General features: G+C 37.3%; 1 protein-coding gene across 4 annotated transcripts; it reads right to left on the bottom strand.

Annotated features, from left to right (window-relative positions):
- Window positions 1-1,957: 1,957 nt before the first annotated feature.
- On the bottom strand, window positions 1,958-20,348 carry REST (RE1 silencing transcription factor). 4 transcript variants are annotated; one of them, XM_087886448.1, is made up of 5 exons: window positions 20,039-20,348; window positions 19,519-19,682; window positions 15,858-16,774; window positions 11,797-11,880; window positions 1,958-8,598 (listed from the first exon to the last, which is right to left on the bottom strand). In XM_087886448.1, exons 3-5 carry the CDS (start codon window positions 16,762-16,764, stop codon window positions 6,923-6,925), a joined length of 2,667 nt encoding a protein of 888 aa, XP_087742574.1. In that variant the 5' UTR covers window positions 16,765-16,774; window positions 19,519-19,682; window positions 20,039-20,348; the 3' UTR covers window positions 1,958-6,922. The 4 variants fall into 4 exon arrangements, with proteins under 4 accessions (XP_087742574.1, XP_034266771.1, XP_060546332.1 ...); XM_034410880.3 differs by lacking the exon at window positions 19,519-19,682 and having other exon boundaries at window positions 20,039-20,210; XM_060690349.2 differs by lacking the exon at window positions 20,039-20,348 and having other exon boundaries at window positions 19,519-19,995.
- Between the last annotated feature and the right edge of the window lie 1,420 nt (window positions 20,349-21,768).

Here is a 21,768-nt window from a genome sequence, read left to right as displayed (position 1 = left end):
CGGAACCTCCCACCGGGCTTTACCGGTTCTATAGAACCAGTGTGAACCTTGGGCAACCCACCCAGGACTACTTGTATTAGCAATTATTACTGTTTAGCAATCACTAATTGTATTCTCCCTAATGTTGCAATCTTGAGCGGACTCTTAAGAATATATTCTATTCTGCTTGCTGCATTTCCCCAGCAGTGCTATTTATTGCCTTCATGATACAGCATTTCAGTTGCAGAAATATCTCCTGCTTCAAAATTGTTGCATCCTTCCACTTAAATTTGAATAGTAGAGAGCAGTTTGGTCTAATGGTTAAGGTACCAGACTAGATAGGAGGCCATGAGTTCAAATTCCGCCGTAGGCATGAAAGCCAGTTAGGTGACTTTGGGCCAGTCATCTCTCGTCAGGTGCAAGCAGCAACAGGAGTTGAGTTCAAAGCACTAGAAGTTTATTACATGCTACCTTTGCATAAGAATCTCATCAGTAAGGCTGCAATCCTATAGATATATATTGGACATGAATAAGGAAGATCCAACTGAATATGTCTCCAGAATAAACTTAGTATTGTACATAGGTTACTTTAAAATGTTATTTTCATCTATTGGTATTTTGTTACTTCAATATCCCTTAATTTTTAATTTCCCCTTTTAAAAGCTACAATTTTTATTTATTTATTTATTATTTTTCACACGGAGAAATCTATCTTGCTGCCATTCTTTTCCTGAGCTCCTCTCCCATCAGGCTATTCTTGGGAGTTCTTTAGCCTTTTGGAGAACATACTAAGTGAATAGCAAGAGCTATGGAGAGGAAAATTCTCTCTCTTAGGTTCTATGGAACAAAGATTACTGGATTTCATTCTATAATTTTGTTTCTGAAACGCCTCTGATACTATTAATGTTTTCTCTTCTGATATTATTTTAGAGAACTAAGATGTAAACAAGCAATAGCATTTATTAGAACAAGTAGACCTTGCTTAACTACCACAATTGGGACCGGAATCTGTCACTGAGCAAAGTGACCGCTTTGTTCAACAACCACAATTTCTGAACTCCCAGTTCACTCAGGTGGTTAAGCAGATGGAGTCCCAGATAAGAAGTGTGGGGTGGGAAAGACTCTGGGAGGCCCAGCACAGGCTATGCATGAGTGTCTCTCCACTCAGGAGCTGAAAATCCTCCTTGCTGAAATCCAAGCAGGAGTTTCAGCCCCTGCACAGAGACAAACACATATGCCTCATAAGCACCCAAATCACAATCCTATGATTGAAAGGAAGTGCAATAGCCATAACCTGGGGTACAGGTTCTAAGTTCCTTTGTTTGTTACCTTCATAATATTGAATGGCTATTATGATTACAAAGAACTCAACAAGCTACCAATCTAAGCACGTGTGTTAATTATATAATTTATAACAGAATAGGTCATATAAAATCGTAAAATCTTTGAAAAAGGATAAACATGACAATGTAAAGATAAGGCTTACCTGTCTCCATTATTTTAATAAAAGTAAAACTTTGCTCCCTCCAAACCAGAAAAATAACGAAGAAATTCTGACTCACCTAAGTGCAAAATACTGCAGTGGCCTCTTGTTAATTATCATCCAGCCAGCATAGGTTTTGCCATACAACCTCTTTTCCTCCCCAATAAATTAAGTGTAACCCTAAGTGCCAAAAGGTTATTTAACAGCCATCCTGTTCTATATCAAGTGTTTTGCAATCTGGTGTATTGCAGGTCAAGGATCCATTACCCATTTAAATGTGTATTCTTAATGAACAATTGTGATTGACTTGGCCAATCTGCAACTACTCTGATTTTCTTCCATTTTGGTATATATGGTACCTCTTTGTATATACGATCTTTGGTATAATATATCCTTATCATTCACTAGCCAATGAAGGTCTTCATACCATGAATTCATACATAATAGGCATTTGTAACACATGAATGAATAAATGACAAATTATCACTATGCATATTCCTTAATAAAGTTTATTGCCTTATAACTATGCTTGGGAAAATACACTCAAGGGTTAATATGCAATTTAGTTTAACACTCTATAATTTGAACAAAGACTTGTACATAGTTTAGGTAAATAAAAAACCCAGGACATGTGATCTGTTCTGATTTTACATCTATTACAAATGTATAAAAGCACTTCATGCACTACAGTAGATAGCAAGCACAAACAAATTACCTTTGGTTTAAATTGAGAGAATAATACAAGTATTGCACTGTTAAAAGCATCAAACACGGTGCAACCAAACATAAAACATTTCAGTGCCAGTTACAAAAGAATTATTTAGCTAGTGTGATTTGAAATTTAGAGGTGGAAAATTATATATTGATTGAAACAATTCCTGAACCTATTTGGATATCAATACTGTACCTCAGCATGTTAGCTACATAGTGAAGATTCAATAAATTTAAATGAACTTCTGTTTACAACTCATCAGCAAAACGTATTATATACTGAAATTATTAACGCTGTGCATAAACTGACCTGTCAGTTTGTCTATAACAAGATTTGAAAGTTCTAGGTCACAGAGGGCCCTTCAGCACCCTGAGATTACACCACTGAAATTCAGTTGAGAATGGCCAATTTTCAGTTGTGCAATTTTTAAAATTTGTATCCCCCCCAAAGTTAGAATAACAATAGGCCTCAGCAAAGCAAATTATTCATTTTAAAAAAAAACCCAGCCCAAAACATTCTCAAATCACACAGCCATAATATGGCAGAAAGTTTTTAAACCACTAGGGGAAATAAGAGTGAAAACTGGAGCAATTTACCACTGTGATGCCTCCTGCTCCCATTCTCTCTTAGATCTCCTCCAAAAGGCTTTAAATGGGTTGAAAAATAATGTTGATTCCAGTGACACCTATGAATCATTGGAAAGCATCCTTCTTCCTCCAGCTGGCTGTGGATATGAACTGCAGTCCTCAGACTAAACAGGGTTGACACTCCTGCCTTATGTATAAATCAAGCTCCAGATAGCAGCAATCTTCAGTTGTATTGCAAGCTCCTAATTGTCCTTTAATTTATTTGTAGAATTTAGTTCAAGTATTTGTTTCCACAAATATTAACAGTGCTACTAACTATAGTGCTCAACATGACATACTAGTAAAGTATTTGTCAAGTTGAGATGTTGCAATAAGCACTGCTGCTAAAAGAAGCTTTTTAGTAAGGAGAAGCTGGAAAAATATCCAAATTCTTATAATTTTAATGTTCAATTTAAGAAACAACTACCTTAATCAAACATAGATTATGTTAAGTATACTTTTAACCCTAATTTATTCATCCATTAGCTACATCTAACATGAAGATAGGAGTGACATTCCATGGTTTACTAGCATACTTTAAAACATGTAGTTCTGTCTTCTTCTAAACAGACAACTGGTAATATTGGGATTTATGATAGTTATAAAGCCAATAAATCTTGGGACACATCATAATATCACTGGCATATTTGTTCTTTTAACACTTCATTCCTTTGCATTCTCAAGTTCAGGAATACAGGCACTATTTTCTAATCCCTTCTACTGTGAAACCTTTAACTCTAATAATTTTATAGTACCTATTTCAAGTCATATATCATTTTAATACATCAAGTTATCTGATGTGATTAACACTATTACTACATATCTGCCTTTTTTTCTCCAACCAACTTGGTTTTTAAAAAATTGCAAGAAATGTAGACCAAGGCCGCAAAGGCTCTTACAAAATGGAAGCATCTCTCTTAAAATAGGAAGACATTAAAAATAAGTCCACAGAGTAATGGAGTTTCCAGTCTCTGTCCAACCCTCATATAAAACAATATTTTACATCCGTCAACAGAATTGTGAATAATGCTACTTTAGCTAACTGGTTAGGAAGACATTTCCGCAATGTTTAATGGATCAACATAAATATAATTGCAACTTGATTCTCAGTTGACAATGATTGTCACAGCGAAGTAAGTTTTGACATAGTTTTCCATACACAAATAACTAATACTACACAATTTGTTTTTGTCCTAAAGGGTTTTTCTCCCTCAGATCTTTGGCCTCTATTGCAAATCTGCCATCCACACCTCCACAAAAGTGTTAGGTTTCTCAATTCAGTCTAATTATGTTGAAACAGCTATAAACATTTCCAAAAGAAAAGAGAAGGAAATACAGAAAAATTAAATATAATCCAAACTATAATGCAAGATCAGCTTTCTTCAAGGGGAAAAATTAAATATTACAGTTTGTTTCAATATTTCTGAAGCAGCAAATAAAAGTCTCTTGAGAGCCATCTGGAGATATAATCAAGAGATTCTCATGCACACACAATAAGACATGAGTCAACACAATTCAAAAATACAACAATGGGGCTTTTCAGCAGTTTTCATATCTGCTAATTTGCTGCATTGGAAAATACACTTACACCTATACATTTACAAAGACAAAAATTATTTGAAAATAATTTTGAAAATGAAAATAATTGAAAATGAAAGATTACATGCTGCTTTGCTATCTGTAGCTTTTCATTGTGTTTTCAGAAAGTTCAAGCAAATGTTACCAATTAATAAAGTCTTTAAAAATAAAGTTGTGCTTCTCTCCCTGTGCCTGAACATTTATTCTTCAGATGTCTGATCATTTCAATTTCTCTTTATGTGAATTATAAAAAGGATCAGGATGCTTAGAACTTGATTTAATGAAAATGGAAATTTTTACAACTGACATTTTCAAGGTTTGTTGCTTATCAGGATTTTATGAACTTTGAAATGAGCAATTTCATTCTATCAAGGCAATTTCACCTAACAAAATGTAATTAACACTCACTGAAATAAATGCACATTGGGAAAAAAACATAATGTAATATGAGCTATGGTCCAAGCTATTCATTTTTGTATTAATTAATTATGTAATACAGTGGATATTTTACTTATAATGCTAGCAATGTCTTAAAACCAAATAAGTACCTCTATTAATACTTTTAAGTTCATCAAGAAAGTTCTCACATAAGCCCCTCTAAAAGAAATGGGTGACAGACAAATCCCAATGTATTTTATATTTATTTTAATTTTTCCCCAGCAGGGGCATGGCAAAAATATTTATAATGCAAAAAGCATAAATATTATTAAAACAGAATATATACAAATAACAATGGGCTGGATCCATAATTTTTCTAATGAAGAAAGCTCTTCTAAATGGAAACTTATATATGGATTTAAGTTTAAATAGCTTTCTTAAGAGAAGGATAAGTTCCGAAATTTCATTAGAGAGCACCCCCTATTAAAGACATCATGCACAATTCTATTGAAGCTAATATGGTAGGAACACCTGACTTATTTGTGCAACTCTTAACAGTTAATTCAGAAATGTACAGAAATATTTGTCCAAAATGATATAATTAAAAGTATTAAAGCAATTTTATAGGTTATCAACCAACATAGAATCAGAAAGTTATAGCCAAAAGAAGCAGACAATACTGGCCATGATAAGCAACAAATCTGAAAGTGTCAACATTAAGGGAAGAAACTGATTTAACAAAACTAAACATGCATATATAAAATGTACATATACAACAAAAATACTAAACTCCTAAAGACTTAAACTGCATAGGTAAAGATAAAACAATTATGTGCAACATTTTTCTCATCTTAAAGCACAAAAGGAAATGACCTTGTTTTAAAGAAGTATTTACCAAATTATGGATTCACCAATCAATAGATGGAAAGAACTTCAAGATTTTGGCTTGCTGATCATGATTGGGGGACCTGAAATGTATATGCAAATTAAAAATACGTTCATGAATTTTTTTTACCACTAGTGAACCTCATTTTTTTCCCAAAAGTGCTCTTTTTACAAAATAAGCTATTGTGTTTTTTGTACAGCTGAGTTTTTTAAGCACTCACCAACTAACACATTAAGATAAACAAGAACCAAAACAGATTCTACTAGGAGCATCAAAGTTATATATTTTTTTATTTCTAAGATTCCATTTATATAACAACTTTGTTAGCAAAGATGGCCTGTGTACTTGGCAAATTTTCAAGGAGTTATTAACCATGGATAAGCAGCCTCAGGATTTTATATCCAAAATTCATGCTTACCTTTTCAAGGAAGAGGTTCTGCATGGAATAAGCTGTTAATATATTAAAATTGGTGCTTCCCTGACCACACAATCTATATCTAGAACATCCCCACTTGGGGACTAGCAAGTACTCTGATAATCAGAAACATATGAGCACACTTGAACATATCTGATGTATTCAAACAATTGTTCTTATCCATGTAGTAAAATAATTCCATACTCTGGCAAGCGTGCATAAATGGGGACTCAAAAAGGAGTTCTAGACTAGGTGATCAGAAATATAGCACAGAGTAAACTCTGAATGATATTTTACTTTCTCTAATTATTAAGAGAAAGAGAGGAACAGAATATATCCGAGACTTTTTCAGGTTAAACTTTCTCCTTGCAATTTGTTAAATGGACAGGCAAAGATTTGGGACTTAATCAACTGGTACCACCTACAATTCAAGTTCTATGGAAATAAACAGACTCTGCAAGAACATGACAGTGGTTTTGCATACTTCTAAGCATTCTCAGCTCATTCCTAAAGAGCTTGTACAGGAGCAATTCCCATGAATGTTGCCCTGGGCTGTCCATTCCTAAACCTATGAAGTTGTACATATATATCTGTTACAAGTCAACAGAAACATGCAAGTGATTCAAGGACTGTATCTCAAGGACTTTTGTCAGCTTTGTAAGCCACAACATTTCATATCCCATTTGGCTTCTCTAATCAAAGAGAAACAAATAGTTAATTAGTTCAACTTTTTTTCAAAGGTTGAGGGAAATAACAACTTAAAAGTAAAAGCAAACTGAGCTTAAGCAAAGATTCTACAAGAACCATACCTAAGCTCTAGAAGATTTTACAAAAAAGGAATAAATTGTCATTAAACTGTGTTTGGTTAATCTTGCTCTTTTGTTGCCTTCTCAAGATAGTATACATTTACCAAATGTCGATTCAGATGCTTACTGTATTCACCCTTTTTTTTAAATGACCGGTCACAAAATATACACACATAGTTCTCCTTTGTAGGCTTAGCCTCTGCTACTTCTTGGGATGATTTCTGACCTGTTTTTTCTTGGGCCGTCCGAGCACCATTTAATCCAGAATCATCACTGCCTTCTGATATGTTGTCACTTATATCGCTGCCATCATGACTATGGATACCTTCATCCTCTTCGACATCCTGATTTTCATTCACCATTGTGCCACTTGGTGATGATGAAGCCAAATTTGCTCCCGTATTGTGTTCAGGTTTTTCTGGATTTTGGCAAGGTTGAGCTCCTGCTGGGTCTTCAGCCTGTAATTGTTTTGTAGAACAAACATCTTCTTGATGTTCTTTATTCATTATCTCTTTGTCACATGTTTGCACTATTTCTTGTACTAAATCTGAATCAGTCACACTTTCCATCTCACAGGTTTCTGTCATCTGAGTATCTTGGCATAAGTCTGGTAAAATGTCCTTTGCTTCTTTTGCCATGGTGGGATTTGAATCCACAGAGCTGGTCCCAGGCATAACTGCCAGTCCTGTTTCAGTGTTATTCTCTGAAACATCTTTTGCAATCTCCTCTTGCCCTGTAAATATTTCTTGGTTTTTCATCTCTGCTGGGATATTTGTGTCTACCTGCTGTTCATGTAGCTCTTGATGTATGTTATTTTCAGATGCACGTTGATTCCCTCCATCAATGGGAAGCACAGGTTCCTGTTCACTGGAGGAAATATCAGATGTCTTCCTTTGTCTTTCATGAATAAGAAAACATTCTTTATGAACAGAAGCTTCATCTGCAATCTTTTTGATATCAGAATTGTTATTGTTCTTAGCAGTTTTATTCTTCAAATATTTCTTTTTTTTGTTTTTCTTAAGACAAGAATTTGACTTCTTGGTCACCTCCAATTTGCTTTCATCCTGACTCTTAGGTGATAGTTTTTCAGTTTTCTTTTTCTTTCTGACTATTACATCAATATCTGTTGATAAATCTTTTGTCAATGAAATAGAGCTATTCTCTGCTTTTCTTTTTGCCTTCTTAGTTTTATTAGTTTTTTCAATTTTCACATTTTCTTCCTTTCTTTCACCAACTATTTTGCGGCTTCTTGTTGTAATCTGGCCGACACTCACATTACTACTTGGTTTCTTATCTTTTGACAAACTCTCTTTCTTCTCTTCCTTTACAGCTCTCTCATTTTTCTTTTCAGTCAACTCTTTCTTTGTTTGTTCCTGTTCTAGTTTATTCTCAGTGTTAATATTCTCTGAAGTGTTAACCTCATTCTTTTTAGTTCTTAATCTTACTTTTGAGACATCCATTGTGATATCACAGCAGTCCGGGTGCCTGGATTTGATGTGATACTGCAAGTTACATTTCTTGGATGCAGCATATTCACAAACTGGGCAAAGGAACTGACGAGGGCTGACATGGAGTTCAACATGCTTCTTGAAATTGCTTCTGTCAGCTGTTTTGTAATCACAGTGAGGACAAGCCAATGGTTTCGGCCCATCATGAACCTGCCTTGCATGTCGAGTCACTTCATGCTGGTTTGATGCCACATAGCTGCACTGTTCACATTTGAATGGCTTCTCACCTAAAGCAAGGAAGAAGCAATTACTAACCATTACATTACAAAACACAAATTATGTACAGCTACAGATTTATACAGTTCATCATGCTATTGAACTTCTTGCATTTAAGAATAATTTGATTTTCCACTTAACGTGTTCACAAAAAGCAACAAAATACAAGAAAGAAAACAACCATGCAAGAAATCATTAGACATTCCATCTATGTTATATACATACCAGAAGATCACTCTACAGTATTATTAGCATTTGGAATCCAAACCAAACTGGTCCATTGAAAGCAATGTAGAAAAATGGAAATTATAGATGAATAATTATCTTACACAATTATTGTACATACCCCAAAAGAAAATATACTCTCATGAAGGAATAACAGTTCCCCCAACCCACCCCTGGCAGCATAATATTGTAATATTTAGTCTATAAATCCAACCATTAGGAAATCAGTGTATATTACTTTAATATTCTGAGCAAAAATGATGAATAAACTGCTGCAATTTAACTTTCATATTGTTTCAAAATGTTTGCAAAATTATGTAGCTGAGCAAACTGAATAGGGTAAATGATTTGTGGGTTTGTTTTTGTTTTATATTTATGCAAATGCAGTTTCCTTCAAGCGTGCTTATATCACTCTTCTGGTGCTATTCTCCCAAATAAACAATAACACATTTGAACAAAGCAAATTGAAGGAACAATAAGGAATGTTTACAATAAACTGCTACAAGTAGAAGTCCATACAGATAGTCTTCAACCTACGACCACAACTGGACTGGAAGTGAAGAGGTCATAAAATGAGATGTCACATGCCATCATTAAATGAGAATCACTGGTTGTTTAGTGGGAGCCCCAGGTAGATGCGGAGGAGGCTCCAGGGATTAGAGGAAGCCCTGGGAGGCCCAAGACAGACCATATGCAACTCTGGGAGGGTGTTTAGTGCAAGTACAAGGAAGCCAGGGAAAGAAGCCACAGCCACCCCTGGAAGCCTCAGTCACCCCAGCCTGGCCCAGTAGTGTGGTGTAAAGGCACTACATCCTGGGAAGTGCCAAATGCCCAGGACGTGTCCACAGTGGAGTGCAAAACAGCCAGTATTCAGGACTCACTAAACACCCAGGAAACATCCAATGCCCAGGAAACTCCAACAGGGCAGAGCAAAGCAGCTGTCGTCCCCCCACCCCCAAGAAGACCTTTGCTGCCCTGTATTCCACCATGCCAACTGATCTTCACTGTCTTCTTTGTCCTGTTGCTGACAAGGCATGTCCAGCCTGGTTGTTTGCTGCTGGCCGTGGTAGGCCTTCTTCCAAGGCCACTTGCACTATTCTCCAAATAGCATGCAGCCTTCCCAGCTCACGTATGGCCTTCCCGCAAGGCTTTGGAAGGGTTCAAAACCTCACAAGGCTACACATGATTTGGAGAAGGCCACACATGGCCTCTAGAAGGCCTGGTGCAGTCAGCAGCTGCCTCACAAAGGCCAGCCTGGCCGTGTTTGGTCAGCAGCAGAAGCAAGAAAATGGCAAAAGTTAGCTGGGCAGTGGGAGCCACAGAATGTAGGGGGCTAAAAGAGTATTGGGGGGGGGGGAAGTTGAAGCACTTCTGCAGTCATAAGTATGGACAGGCTGCCAAGTGCCTGAATTTTCATCACATGGCTGTAGAAGTGTTACAATGGCCCTAACTTTGGGCATAGATTTCAACTATCAATACTGTTGTATGTTTAGCTCAGTGACACAGCCCAAAAGAAAACACATACAAGTACAAACACAACATCAAAGTTCAAATCTGGTAGATTAGGCAATAAGAGTTTAAAAATATTTCTCACAGTCTTCAAATTGGTTTCCTTCCTGATCCCTAAAACTAGTGCTTGACTAAGCAAGCTCTACTCAGGGCTTCACTGATACAGACTCATGAGCATTCTTTGCATTTAATCTTGAGCTTCAGAAGATATGCACGAAAGCAATGATAAAACAGGGTTGCAATATTACCTAGTGAGTTGTAGATTACACTGAATTTAGGGAACCTGATAGTGAGAGGTAGCAGAAATCACCAACTCTCTTCTACAGTGCCAAATCGGAAAAAGGGGCTTAAAGCCTTACTGCACTACTACTACACATATCACTGATAGCATGATATATATACCATTCACTCAGTTCTGGAACAGCACAGCTAAGAGATGATGATTACAACATCTCTATTTCCCCATAATGGATTGTGCTCCTATTCTAAAAAGCAAATTGCAGCTGCTAAAGAGCCAGTAACACCGTAAACAAAGGCTATATGGGTCAGCAAAGAATCTAAGGGCCAGGCTACAAAAGCTGCTGCTGCTGCATCAGCAACTGTTACTTTTATACTGTGTCTATAATGGTTTTTTTTTTCAGAAGACCTTTTCAATAAGGCATTATTTTTACAGTGTAATCAATTCATATATAATATGTTATATAATACTGCAATGTGTAATTTTAGATCAGGTCAGCAACATGGTATACCTTCAAATGTCAGACCTTCCCACAATCCACATGATAACCACAGCTTCCCAAAACCCGAACTGAATTAAAACAGAATTATTTTCAAAAATCACTAAAAATTCACAAGCTTTGGCAAGCCTTTAAGACTTTAAGTTTTGGAAGGACCAGAGACCTGACAAGTTGCTAGCCCTTACTTTAACCGATTAAAGTAAAACAAAATAAGCATTTTTAACAAGCACATTTTTTAAAAATAAAACAGCATAAAAATTCCCCCCAAAAAGAGTTTGAAAATATAGGAAAGCATCTTCAAGAAGAGGAAGACTCAGAAACAGATGCAGGCACAAAATATGTCTATCACTCTCCCATTTTAGAAAACACTTTATGTGTTCTGATGCATAAAATATAAAAAAATGAATAGATCCCAAAATAGTGAATATAACTTTCTATAGGAGTTCAGAAAATAAGAATAATGCAGACTGAATTTTACATCTAACCAAGAATTAACATTTATCTTCCTAAGAAGGCTTAAAGTCTGAACATCAACAAACATATGTAATACTTAACAGAAATTAGCACCGCAAAATAACAGACTGCTTTTTGTTTTTGCTTTTTTCTTGGCTCATGGAGCCCTGCATTGCTAGCTTTCAGCACTTAACAGTTTAATATGGAAAACTCTGAAATGCTGCTTGCAACCTTGCATGTAACTAAAATACCATCTTAATTCTTTTGAACTGCCTTTTTACCAACCTGAATGAGTACGCATATGTCTCGTTAAATGAGTCTTCTGAGAACTTGAATAAGGACACATAGAACATCGATAGGGACGCTCGCCTGTGAAAACAGAGCATTAAATCAAGTATAAAATCTGCTGTCATAGAAAATTAAACTAATGTACTTGGTCATAATTATTTTCCCAGAGTCCAGCATAGCTGACAAATACTGCAAACATAAATGATCCTATCACAAGCTGCCATATTTCACCTAAAAAGTAACTCTCTTGCTTTGGAAATGCAGCTGCTACCCAGGAATACAAAATAAATATTTTTTGCAACAGGAAAACTCAGCTAAGCATGCGTGCTTCAGCGCTGTTAGAAAATGCTCTCCCCCAGAAGCTTCCAACTGCCCTTCCTCCCACCTACACATTACAGTTTTCATAGCCATCACATGACTAACTAGCAATCATCACCCCTCCTTTCCTAACTTTAGAATGACAGAGACGTGAGAATCACTGTACAATTGGTAGATTGCCCTATCCTGCTGCTTTAAAACTGGGGAAAACAGGGATTGTTCTAGGATCATAAGTTCCTATATCAAACAAAACTCTTACTTCCCAATAAAAAAGAACAGGACACTTTCCCGGTTTCTTATTTCTTCTAAACTCTATTTCAAGTGAGAGGAATACCAGAGGACTTGATAGAAACTGGGAGTGGATGGCTCATAAGATTTGAGTTATAGAGTGACTCATAAGAAATAATATTTTCATGACTTTGTATACTGAACGTATCCTATTTACCTCAAATGATAAAGCAACCATATTTTTCTTCAATGAACAAATACAATCATAAAACCAGTGAAGAATGAAAAGTAATTGAGTTAAAGATGATAGGTTATATCTCAGCTACAATTAAATGTATAATCAAGCTAAATGTATAAATCTAATTTATATCATTATGTGTATATGTGTTATATTATTATCTATATATCATTGTGTATATATGTTTGTGTATACATAACACACACAGAGGAAAGAGGGAGACAGAGAGAAATTATATCAAAGGAGGTAAAGAATATGCTTGGGACTAAATGTGACTAGTTTTGATATGAAATAAAAGAATAAGCAAATTGAGGGAAGATCTCTAGAAAACTTGCATTATTTAAAATGTTTAAATAATTTAAGTTATCAATAATTTAAATCACACATTACCTTCAAAGTTCATTTATGAAGAAGATTGTAATTTCATTATTTCCCCATACTTCTTCTAATATACTTCAGATGTACTTTACCTACTGGTTTACTCTGTAGCATTAAATAAAATAGCCCTACAAAATGCCCAACAGATACGGGTAGTCCTTGATTTATGACCACAACTGAGCCCAAGATAAGCCCTGTTGCTGAGTGAGAAATTGGTTAAGTGAGTTTTGCCCCATTTTACGACCTTTCTTGCCACACTTAAGTGAATCACTGCACTTATTAATAACACGGTTGTTAAGGGAATCTAGCTTCCCCTTTGACTTTGCTTGTCAGAAGATCCCAAAAGGATCACATGACTCCAGGACACTGCAACCGTCATAAATAAGAGCCAGTTACCAAGCACCTGAATTTTAATCACCTGACCATGGGGATGCTGCAACTGTCATAAGTGTGAAAAATGGTCATAAATCACTTTTTTCATTGCTGTTGTAACTTCAAATAGTCACTAAATGAACTGTTGTAAATCAAGGACTACCTGTACTTAAAAATTCATTCTGAAACTGCATCATAACACTAATTATATAGCTTGCTCTTGAATACCAACATTTTTTCTTGGAATTTCCAATATATAAATATGAAGCACTATCCTTGTCTATTTCAAGCATACTTTGCCTTATAATCTCATCTGAGTTTATACTTATAATCAACAAGAGTTTTCATAATAACAATATTATTCAATATTTCCTTTAAATGAGCTTCAAAATTAGCAAATAAAAGCTATTGTTTACTAAGTTAACCTAGTAAACAAAATTCAAAATTTATAGAGAAAAAAACCCTATTTTTTACTTTTCTGGTACCAATACCAAGGTGAAATGATTTCTGAATGTATTTTTAAAATCACTACTACTAACTATAGGATTTCTCCAATTTATAAATTTGCTTGCTACCTTTTAAGATTCTGAACATGACTAATGGCAGTTGTTGATTATATTTACAAGTTTTCATGCCTGATTATAAGTTGCTGGGTAATAATTACAGGTAGTCCTCGACTTACAACCACAATTGAGCCCAAAATTTCTGTTCCTGACACCGTTGCTAAGTAAATTTTGCCCATTTTATGAATTTTCTTGCCACAGTTGTTAAGTGAATCACTCCAGTTGTTAAATTAGTCACATGACTGTTAAGTGAATCTGGCTTCTCCATTGACTTTGCTTGTCAGAAGGTCGCAAAAGGTGATCACATGACCTCAGGACACTATCGTCATAAATACGAGTCAGTTGCCAAGTGTCTGAATTTTGATCACATGACCCTGGGGATGCTGCAACGGTCATAAATGTGAAAAAGTATCATTAAGTCACTTTTTTCAGGGCCGTTGTAACTTCGAACAGTCACTAAATGAACTGTTGTAAGTCAAGGACTACTTGTATTGTATCACAGTTGTAAAACCACAATGATCTATTTATTTGTTGCAATAGGAAAAAAGAGGCAGAACGAAAAAAGACAATGAGATATCTAGATAGTGTCAACAGCTCTTTGAATGTTGTCTGTTATGTAATATTGGGCTCTTCACTTTGTACTATCCTCATAAGCTCTCTATCTCTTGTGATAGGGTTATTAACACACCTACATGGATGAACTAGTATGTAAACTGCCCAAAGTAATACTTATCATCATATCTTGTGGCAGCAAATTGCACTATTTCACTATGTGCCATGTAGAAATGGTTCCTGTCGTTTGTTCTGAATTCTCCATTACTCAAGTTCATTGGTGATCTTGAGTTCTCAATTGAGAGCAAGGAAACTGACTAAATTTTAAGTTTTTAAAGATAAATTTTAATTTTTAAAAATCATCCTAATATGTATAAATAAAAGTACCTGAAAATATGCAAGGTCAACAAATACTGATTTTTAACTACATGCCAAACGTTTTTCCCTTTTGAAATATTTTAAATGTTAGTATCTAAGCTACTAGTATTAGTGGAATAAAGAATGACCTATTTCAAAGCAATTTACCTTAACAAAACTAAAACTAAAACTAAATCAATTATAATTTGCTGGATCAACTTAAAGCTTAATTCAATATGTCCATCATTCTTTTTCCATCTTAATACTTCTGGAAATTTATAACATTGGCATCCATTAGGGTAGGCCAAAATGTCAAGATGACAATAGCAGCAATGCAACCAAAGCTTCACCTATTTGTACAAGAATGTGAAAACACATATACAAAAGGGAGCAAGGTTTCAATCACACTGCCATGACTATCACTTTGATTTTTCAGAACATCCCATTTAGTTGACAGCTATTGCAAATGTTTTACTTAAGTTGGTCGAATCCTAAATATCTTCTAATTTAGAAACCATAACAACATTTTATATTAAGAATGTACTGCAGAGTACGAACAATAAATATTATATAAATTGACTGCTCTGGAATAGTTATGCTGCATTAAATTGAAAAGCTGTTCCAGTCCTGAAATGTATTATAGAGATTTCAGCAGGAACACAATATGCCTGGTAGGTGCACAATTTTATTTTCCCTACATTAGGTATTGAAATTGCTTCCACTCACAATGGAAGATATCCCTTTTTCCATCCATCACCTTCAAATCTGCTCCAGAGGGTTCTATCTATAAAGCAGATCTGGAGTGCTGTTAGTTTGATGGAATGAATATTGCAAATATAATCTATTCAATTGCTTATTTTTTATTGATTAACCAAAGCATATCAGCAAGAATCAGCATATGATATTCATAACTGACCACATATTTCAAATAATGAAATGCTGAACCTTTACATTAAAATTTATCTTATAATGCACAAGCACAAATAAGCAAATTTGTCACAAGCTCATTACAATTCATTAATAGACTTCAAAAAGTAAGGTGCAACACATACCTGTATGAGTTCTAATATGCTGCACATAGTTATTCTTCCGATCTGAAAAGTAGGAGCACTGTGAGCATGTATATACTTTTCGTGGAAAATGGTTTCTCAGGTGCTTTTTCCAATGATATTCACTGACTGTTGTATATGTACAGATAGTGCATTTGTAGACTCTTTCATTTTCTCCTGCTTTGTTGTGGTGCTTCAAGTGAGCCAGATAATGATCATATCTGTTAGTGTTATAGCCACAGCGATCACATCTTATAGGCCCCTTAGAAAAATCAACCTCCTCTGTAGTGCTAGAGTCAGTTTCTTTAACTTGGCCATGTTTCTCAGCTTTTTCTTCTACAATGAATCTCTTGGCACTGTGTACCCGAATATGATGGACAAACTCTTTCTCAGACTCCGCCTCATACTGGCATGGCTTGCAACGAAATGGTTTGTTCTTCAAACCCTTACATTTGTCATCTATGCTCTCCTGAGCATCTGGTGCTTCCAATGAAAAGACTTTTTCTTGATTACAAAAGTGAGGAACAGTAGAGTCTGATAGTCCCGTTGTTTCTGCATTATGAACCTCAGGAGTAATAAGGTCTATATCCATATCTTCTATTCCTTCAGAGTCATTCTCTGTTCTTTGTGAATCGTCTATTCCTTCTCCATCACTGTCTGAAAAATTGGTGTTACCCACCGTTGTCAGTTCAGCCATTTGCCTCTCTTCACCAACCATATAATCACAACAGTTACCATTAACTTCTCCTGTCAGAGCCACATTTGCCAGCATAATAAGTTGGGGTGCTGCCAGTTCAGCTTTGGAAAGTTCAGAAAAGTCATACATGTCGTTTGACAGTGCCATGCTAAGATTAGTATTGCTAGAAAATAGGCTGCTGCCACCAGATTGCCCCAACACTCGCATTGCCATAACAACAATTCTGTTAAAGAAAAGAAATCTGAGTAAATTTCACTTTTATAGAGAGTTAAATTCTACTAAGCAAAAAATGATTCCAGCAATATAGTAAGGACAATTTAATTAAGATTGCAATGTTATTGGCAATATATCTAACTAAATTTATCTTAAAATCAAGCTAACTAATCCATACAGTATTAAAATCATCTTTTTCAGAAAATTAATTAAATAGGATCACACAAAGTTGGTCACTCCTTTTATCTTGTAAGATAAAGAATAATTCGTTAACTCCTTAAAGCAGACTTAATTTGCAGCACCAAATAAACTGCTTTAATCACAATTGGTTGAACAAGCCAGAAACAAGACCCATTTAAACTAGTAAAGTAAATGAATTGTTTGGCTAATCTTGTGTCAAGTTTTCAGTTACTATTTTCTTATACCTTGCAATTTGGCTAGAACTTATTACAAAGCTTATTACAATTCATAAAGACTTGGGAAACATGCGTGCCACTTCCAATATAATACTAAACCAAGTCATAATTGGTAAATTAACAAACCATACTTTTGAGATGAAATTTGGAAATAAACCATAGTATACTCACTGGCCTCTTTTGCACATAACAAAAAAACACAATATGGCTGTCAATGACATCTAAAGCAAATTAAGGCTATTTTCATTAAATACAGTAAAAACCTAGGACACCTGAGTTAAATGCATATATGTTCCTGCACAGATGTATCTACATTTCAAAGATATATGAATACTTCATATATTACACAAAACTTCTACAGGGAGAGACTGAATAAATAATTCAAAAACATAATTAAATAAAGGTCATAGAGAAGAGCCAATTAAAGAGGATGTTCAAGAGAATGTCCATTTGTTAACTGTGATTCTTTATTATCTTGAATTATGCCTGTTCATAAGTTAACTTCTATCAGGCAAAGTTAACTGTTCTGTATTTTACTCACTGTAATTAATAACCTAATACAATTATCAGTTCACATGGACAAATTTGAGAAAATCTGTATTAAGGTGTAAAAATGTATTTATTATGCACAATTTATTGTGGCTGAAATTAGATTTCAAGCAATATAATTGGAAATAAGGTCCTATGTAACTTTTTAAAACATTGACTGGGTTCACATGTTAAACCAGAATTTTTAACTATAGTTGTTGCACAAACTATAATGGCCTTGTCTGCATATCATGCCAGGCTAAGCTAAAACAAAAACAAGACCTCATAGCCACTTACTATGTTTGCACAGCATTTTATGGAATTAATCTAATTTTCTGCGGTTGGACAACTCACTGAACCATTAACGAACAACTCAGGCAGAGTTCGCACAAAATACTAGATTAAAATGTGTCACATTACTTTGTTGTGCACTATGTTACATGAACACAGCCATTACGAAATAACTGAAAATTAATGTTTCCAGACTACATTATTATACTCTTACTAGAGTATGTAGGAATCCACGTCAATAAGAATATTTGATAATCATATTCAATCAATTTATTTTCAAAAATCTAAACCAGTATGTACTTGGTAAGATTCTAATTAAATACATGAACTCTTGTTACTCCACTCCTAAGCCTGCTGGGTGGGCTATTCAGTCTTGAAATTAAACTTAACAGCATGGGGTGATTTTAATTTACATATGCTTGCTTGCTCTGGTCTAAACATAAAAAGATCAGTAATTCGCAGATCTATATCTGAAATTGCTTCTTAGCAGAGAAAGCAAACTATATTTCAATTTGAAAGTTTTCAAAAGCCAGAAAGAATATTTTAATTAGAGCATCAATCTTTGGGGCCTTCAGTCCGATTCTATATAGAACTGATTTTGAAGCCCCACCAAGTATCTTTGTCCCCCCCCCCTGTAAATATATAAACGAATCACAAGATTAGGACCACAGATAAACGTCCAAAAGTTTACACTTTAAAAAGCCCCTCACTAAATGAATGTATATTGCCAGCCCAGCCAACCACCGGCAGCGGCGGCTGTTGCATTCCAGAAATAGGCATTCGGCCATTTTCTCAAATACCAAGTAGGAGCACAAAGCACAGTTCTCTTTGCAAAACTCTTGCCTGCACCAGAGATTCAAACTCAGCCAACTCAAGGCCTCCACGGCTCGCGATAGATGCATCATCTACCACTTTTCCTTTCCTCTTTTTTTTTTTTTTTTTTTTGCTTTAAACCCTCCTCCCAAAGTTCCAGCTCCTCCATAACTTTCTAGTGGGCTCCCAGAAAAGTCACCGAAGACGAAGAAGATTCGGCCAAGTTTTTCTCGCCCGCCCTCCCCCAAGGCAGCAGCGAAAGCGGGTGGGGATTTTTTTCCTTTTCCTTCCCTCCTGAAGCAGCTCCCGATCTAAGAAAATGGGGGAATTGGCGACAGGAGCTCCTGCCTTGTTGCTTCCCCACCCCAAAACAAATTCCCCAGAACCATCCACTCCACTCCACGCCTAACCCTGAACCAAGAATCTTCCTCGACTCTTCGCCCCCGACCTCCCCCCCCCCCAATCACATACGAGGTGGAGGGCGTGGGTCGAGGAGATCAAGGAGGCTCCACCGCTCCGGAAGGTGAGAAAGGAGCGGAGCATGGATCCGCACTGGTGGGAAAGCGTGGCCTGGGAGAAGACGATCGAGGCCCACTCACACCTCCGAGGGGCCGAGGCGGCGGCGGCAGTGCCAAAACGCCTCTCGGCTTCTCCATCCGTCCAGGACGCAGAGCCCAAGGTCACCCCCCCACCACCCTCAACCTACCACTCACGGCGAAGGGGCCCGAAAGCGGGGACGGCGAGAAATCGCTGTCCAGCTCCAAGCAGGGCGGCTGCTGTTGCTGCTGCGGCCTCCTCGGCAACTCTCAGCACGGGAGACGACAGCGCGGAGGCGGCTCCTCCCCGCCAAACTTCCTTCCCTTCTTCTTCCTGCAGCAAGGAAATAACGGCCCGTGGTGAGAGAGGGGGGGGGGGGGAGCCGGGGTGGCAAGCCTCCCCGGCAAGAGGGAGACCTTTCCTCTGGGGCTCCTCCAGGGGCTTCCTTCCTGAGAGGCCCCGTAGCTCGCCAGTCCTCCCCGCCTGCTCGGCTCGGCTTTCCCCACCCGCTCACTCCACCCCCTCCGCCGCCGTCCCATGCGCAGCAGCGGCAGCGGCACTAACAGCCTCCTCCAGATCAGCCCTGGACAGCGCCACAAGCTCGCTCCCGCGTCCCTCTACCGCCAGCGCAACAGCCCCCCCCCCACCTCACTCCTCGCCTTCCCAGCTCCGGCCGGGGATTTCCTCACCTCCCCCTTCTTCGCGCTCGCCTGGGAAGCCCCTCGGGCGGCCGGAGGGAGTCAAGGGCCGACGGGGAGCCTCATCTGCTGGGCGGTGGGGAGGGCGATGGCGAAGGCAGGCGAACGGCGCCGCGCATTCCAGCACTCACCACGCGCATGCAACGGCAGCCGCCGCGAGAGCGGGCCCCGCCCATCCTAACCCGATCCAATTACTGCCCTGCCCTGACCCGCCCCTCCCCCTCACGCCAGGTCAGGGTTTTGGCCTGCGCGGTTCGTGATCCTCGAAACCTGCCTTTGGTCACACGCAGCCATGTTGAGTGGTCCTTTCTTGTCTGGTGGGGTTTTTTTTTTTTTTTCTTGTCCTGGTTGGCAGCAGAAGAGGAGTATCCTAAAGAGAGAGAGAGAGAGAGAGAGAAAAAGGTGGGGAGGGGGTGGAGAAGTTGCTTGATAAAAAGCAAAGATATGCCATCTTAAATTAGGTAAACTAAGCTGTTGCCTGGCTCCTGTAGACTCCTCTATGAATTATTACCTTTAAAAAAGTGGTGCATAACACAGATTGCGTGACTAGGCTCGGTTGCTGAATTTCAACATCTCAGGAACTCAAGTTAAGCTCAATTTATGTTTTACTTTGGGAAAAAAAATCCGATGTTTGGGAGATGCAGGACATATTAAATATGCTGGTTGTGTTCACATAATGTACTTACCTGTAATTAACTTTCTGGAATTGAGACACATTTGAAGCCATAAAATAACAACATGGGTCGAATTTGCCCGACAAGATAAAAATTAGTTGGCTAAGCCATTGACTGTGCAACACAAACACATGGTTTCAATTATCATGTTTCAGAGAATCAGCTTAATAGATTGGTTCCCACAACTTGGTAGCTGTGTTCACACAGCTCACTACAAGCTAGCCAGCTGTGTTTTACCATTCGCATAGTGTGCAAACCCAGAAATCAAAATGTGTAAATCACATGAATTCTACAAATTCAGCCACTGAGCTGCAGACTTACAAACCATATTAACCAACTGTTGTGCAAATCCCTCTGCTGTTTCTGAGTCTTAGTGACACAGGTAAAATGCAAATCATAGTGCTATTGAAGTGATGTTTGCTTTGCTGGTGCTATACCTTAATATTGTATAGATCTAGCCCATCTTTCCCAAATTCAGAATCTCTTTTTCCACTCCCTGGCTTGTTTTCTGCCAGAAGGACGACACAGGAAATCAACTCTGTTGAGTAAGGCAAAACTTGGCTATAAAAGCAAACAAGTTGCCTTCTTATCAAATGCTTATTCTCTGAGGCAATTCCTGCCAGCACAGTGGGGAATGCTGATAAATATATAATATTACTTAGACACAGCAGTTAAGGTGCCTCAAGAACAGACACGATTCATAGATTTTCTGCTCTAGCCAGAGAGAGAGAGGAGACAAAGTGTTGCTGGGTGAAAAGAACAACAGATTGCTGATTGAGTTACAGAAATTGAGACATAGCTGAGTTTGGACTCTCAACTATGGTAATAGCAATTTGGAATTGTTATTTGTCTTGCTAGCCATCTAATAATGAAGCAAAGAACTTTAGCTCTCTGTCAAGGTTAGACTTTAAATCTTTAAAAGCCTTGGTAGTACAGTGGTTTAATGCTCCCTGTTATTAACACAGCTGCCTGCAATTTCTGCTGGTTCGAATCTCACCAGGCTCAAGGTTGACTCAGCCTTCCATCCTTTCTAAGGTAGGTTAAATG

Source organism: Pantherophis guttatus, chromosome 2, assembly GCF_059756535.1.
Source record: "Pantherophis guttatus breed Tessera chromosome 2, ASM5975653v1, whole genome shotgun sequence".
Classification (NCBI taxonomy): domain Eukaryota; kingdom Metazoa; phylum Chordata; class Lepidosauria; order Squamata; family Colubridae; genus Pantherophis; species Pantherophis guttatus.
This window is presented reverse-complemented; position numbering and strand designations above follow the sequence as displayed.

What these genes read in the sequence shown, in the direction of transcription:
- REST (XM_087886448.1), bottom strand. Translation starts at nt 16,764, where the DNA reads ATGGCAATGCGAGTGTTGGGGCAATCTGGTGGCAGCAGCCTATTTTCT. An exon ending in GCATATTAGAACTCATACAG is followed by an intron (nt 11,881 to 15,857) that starts GTATGTGTTGCA and finishes CTGTTTTCACAG; the next exon opens with GCGAGCGTCCCTATCGATGT. An exon ending in ACATATGCGTACTCATTCAG is followed by an intron (nt 8,599 to 11,796) that starts GTTGGTAAAAAG and finishes TCCTTGCTTTAG; the next exon opens with GTGAGAAGCCATTCAAATGT.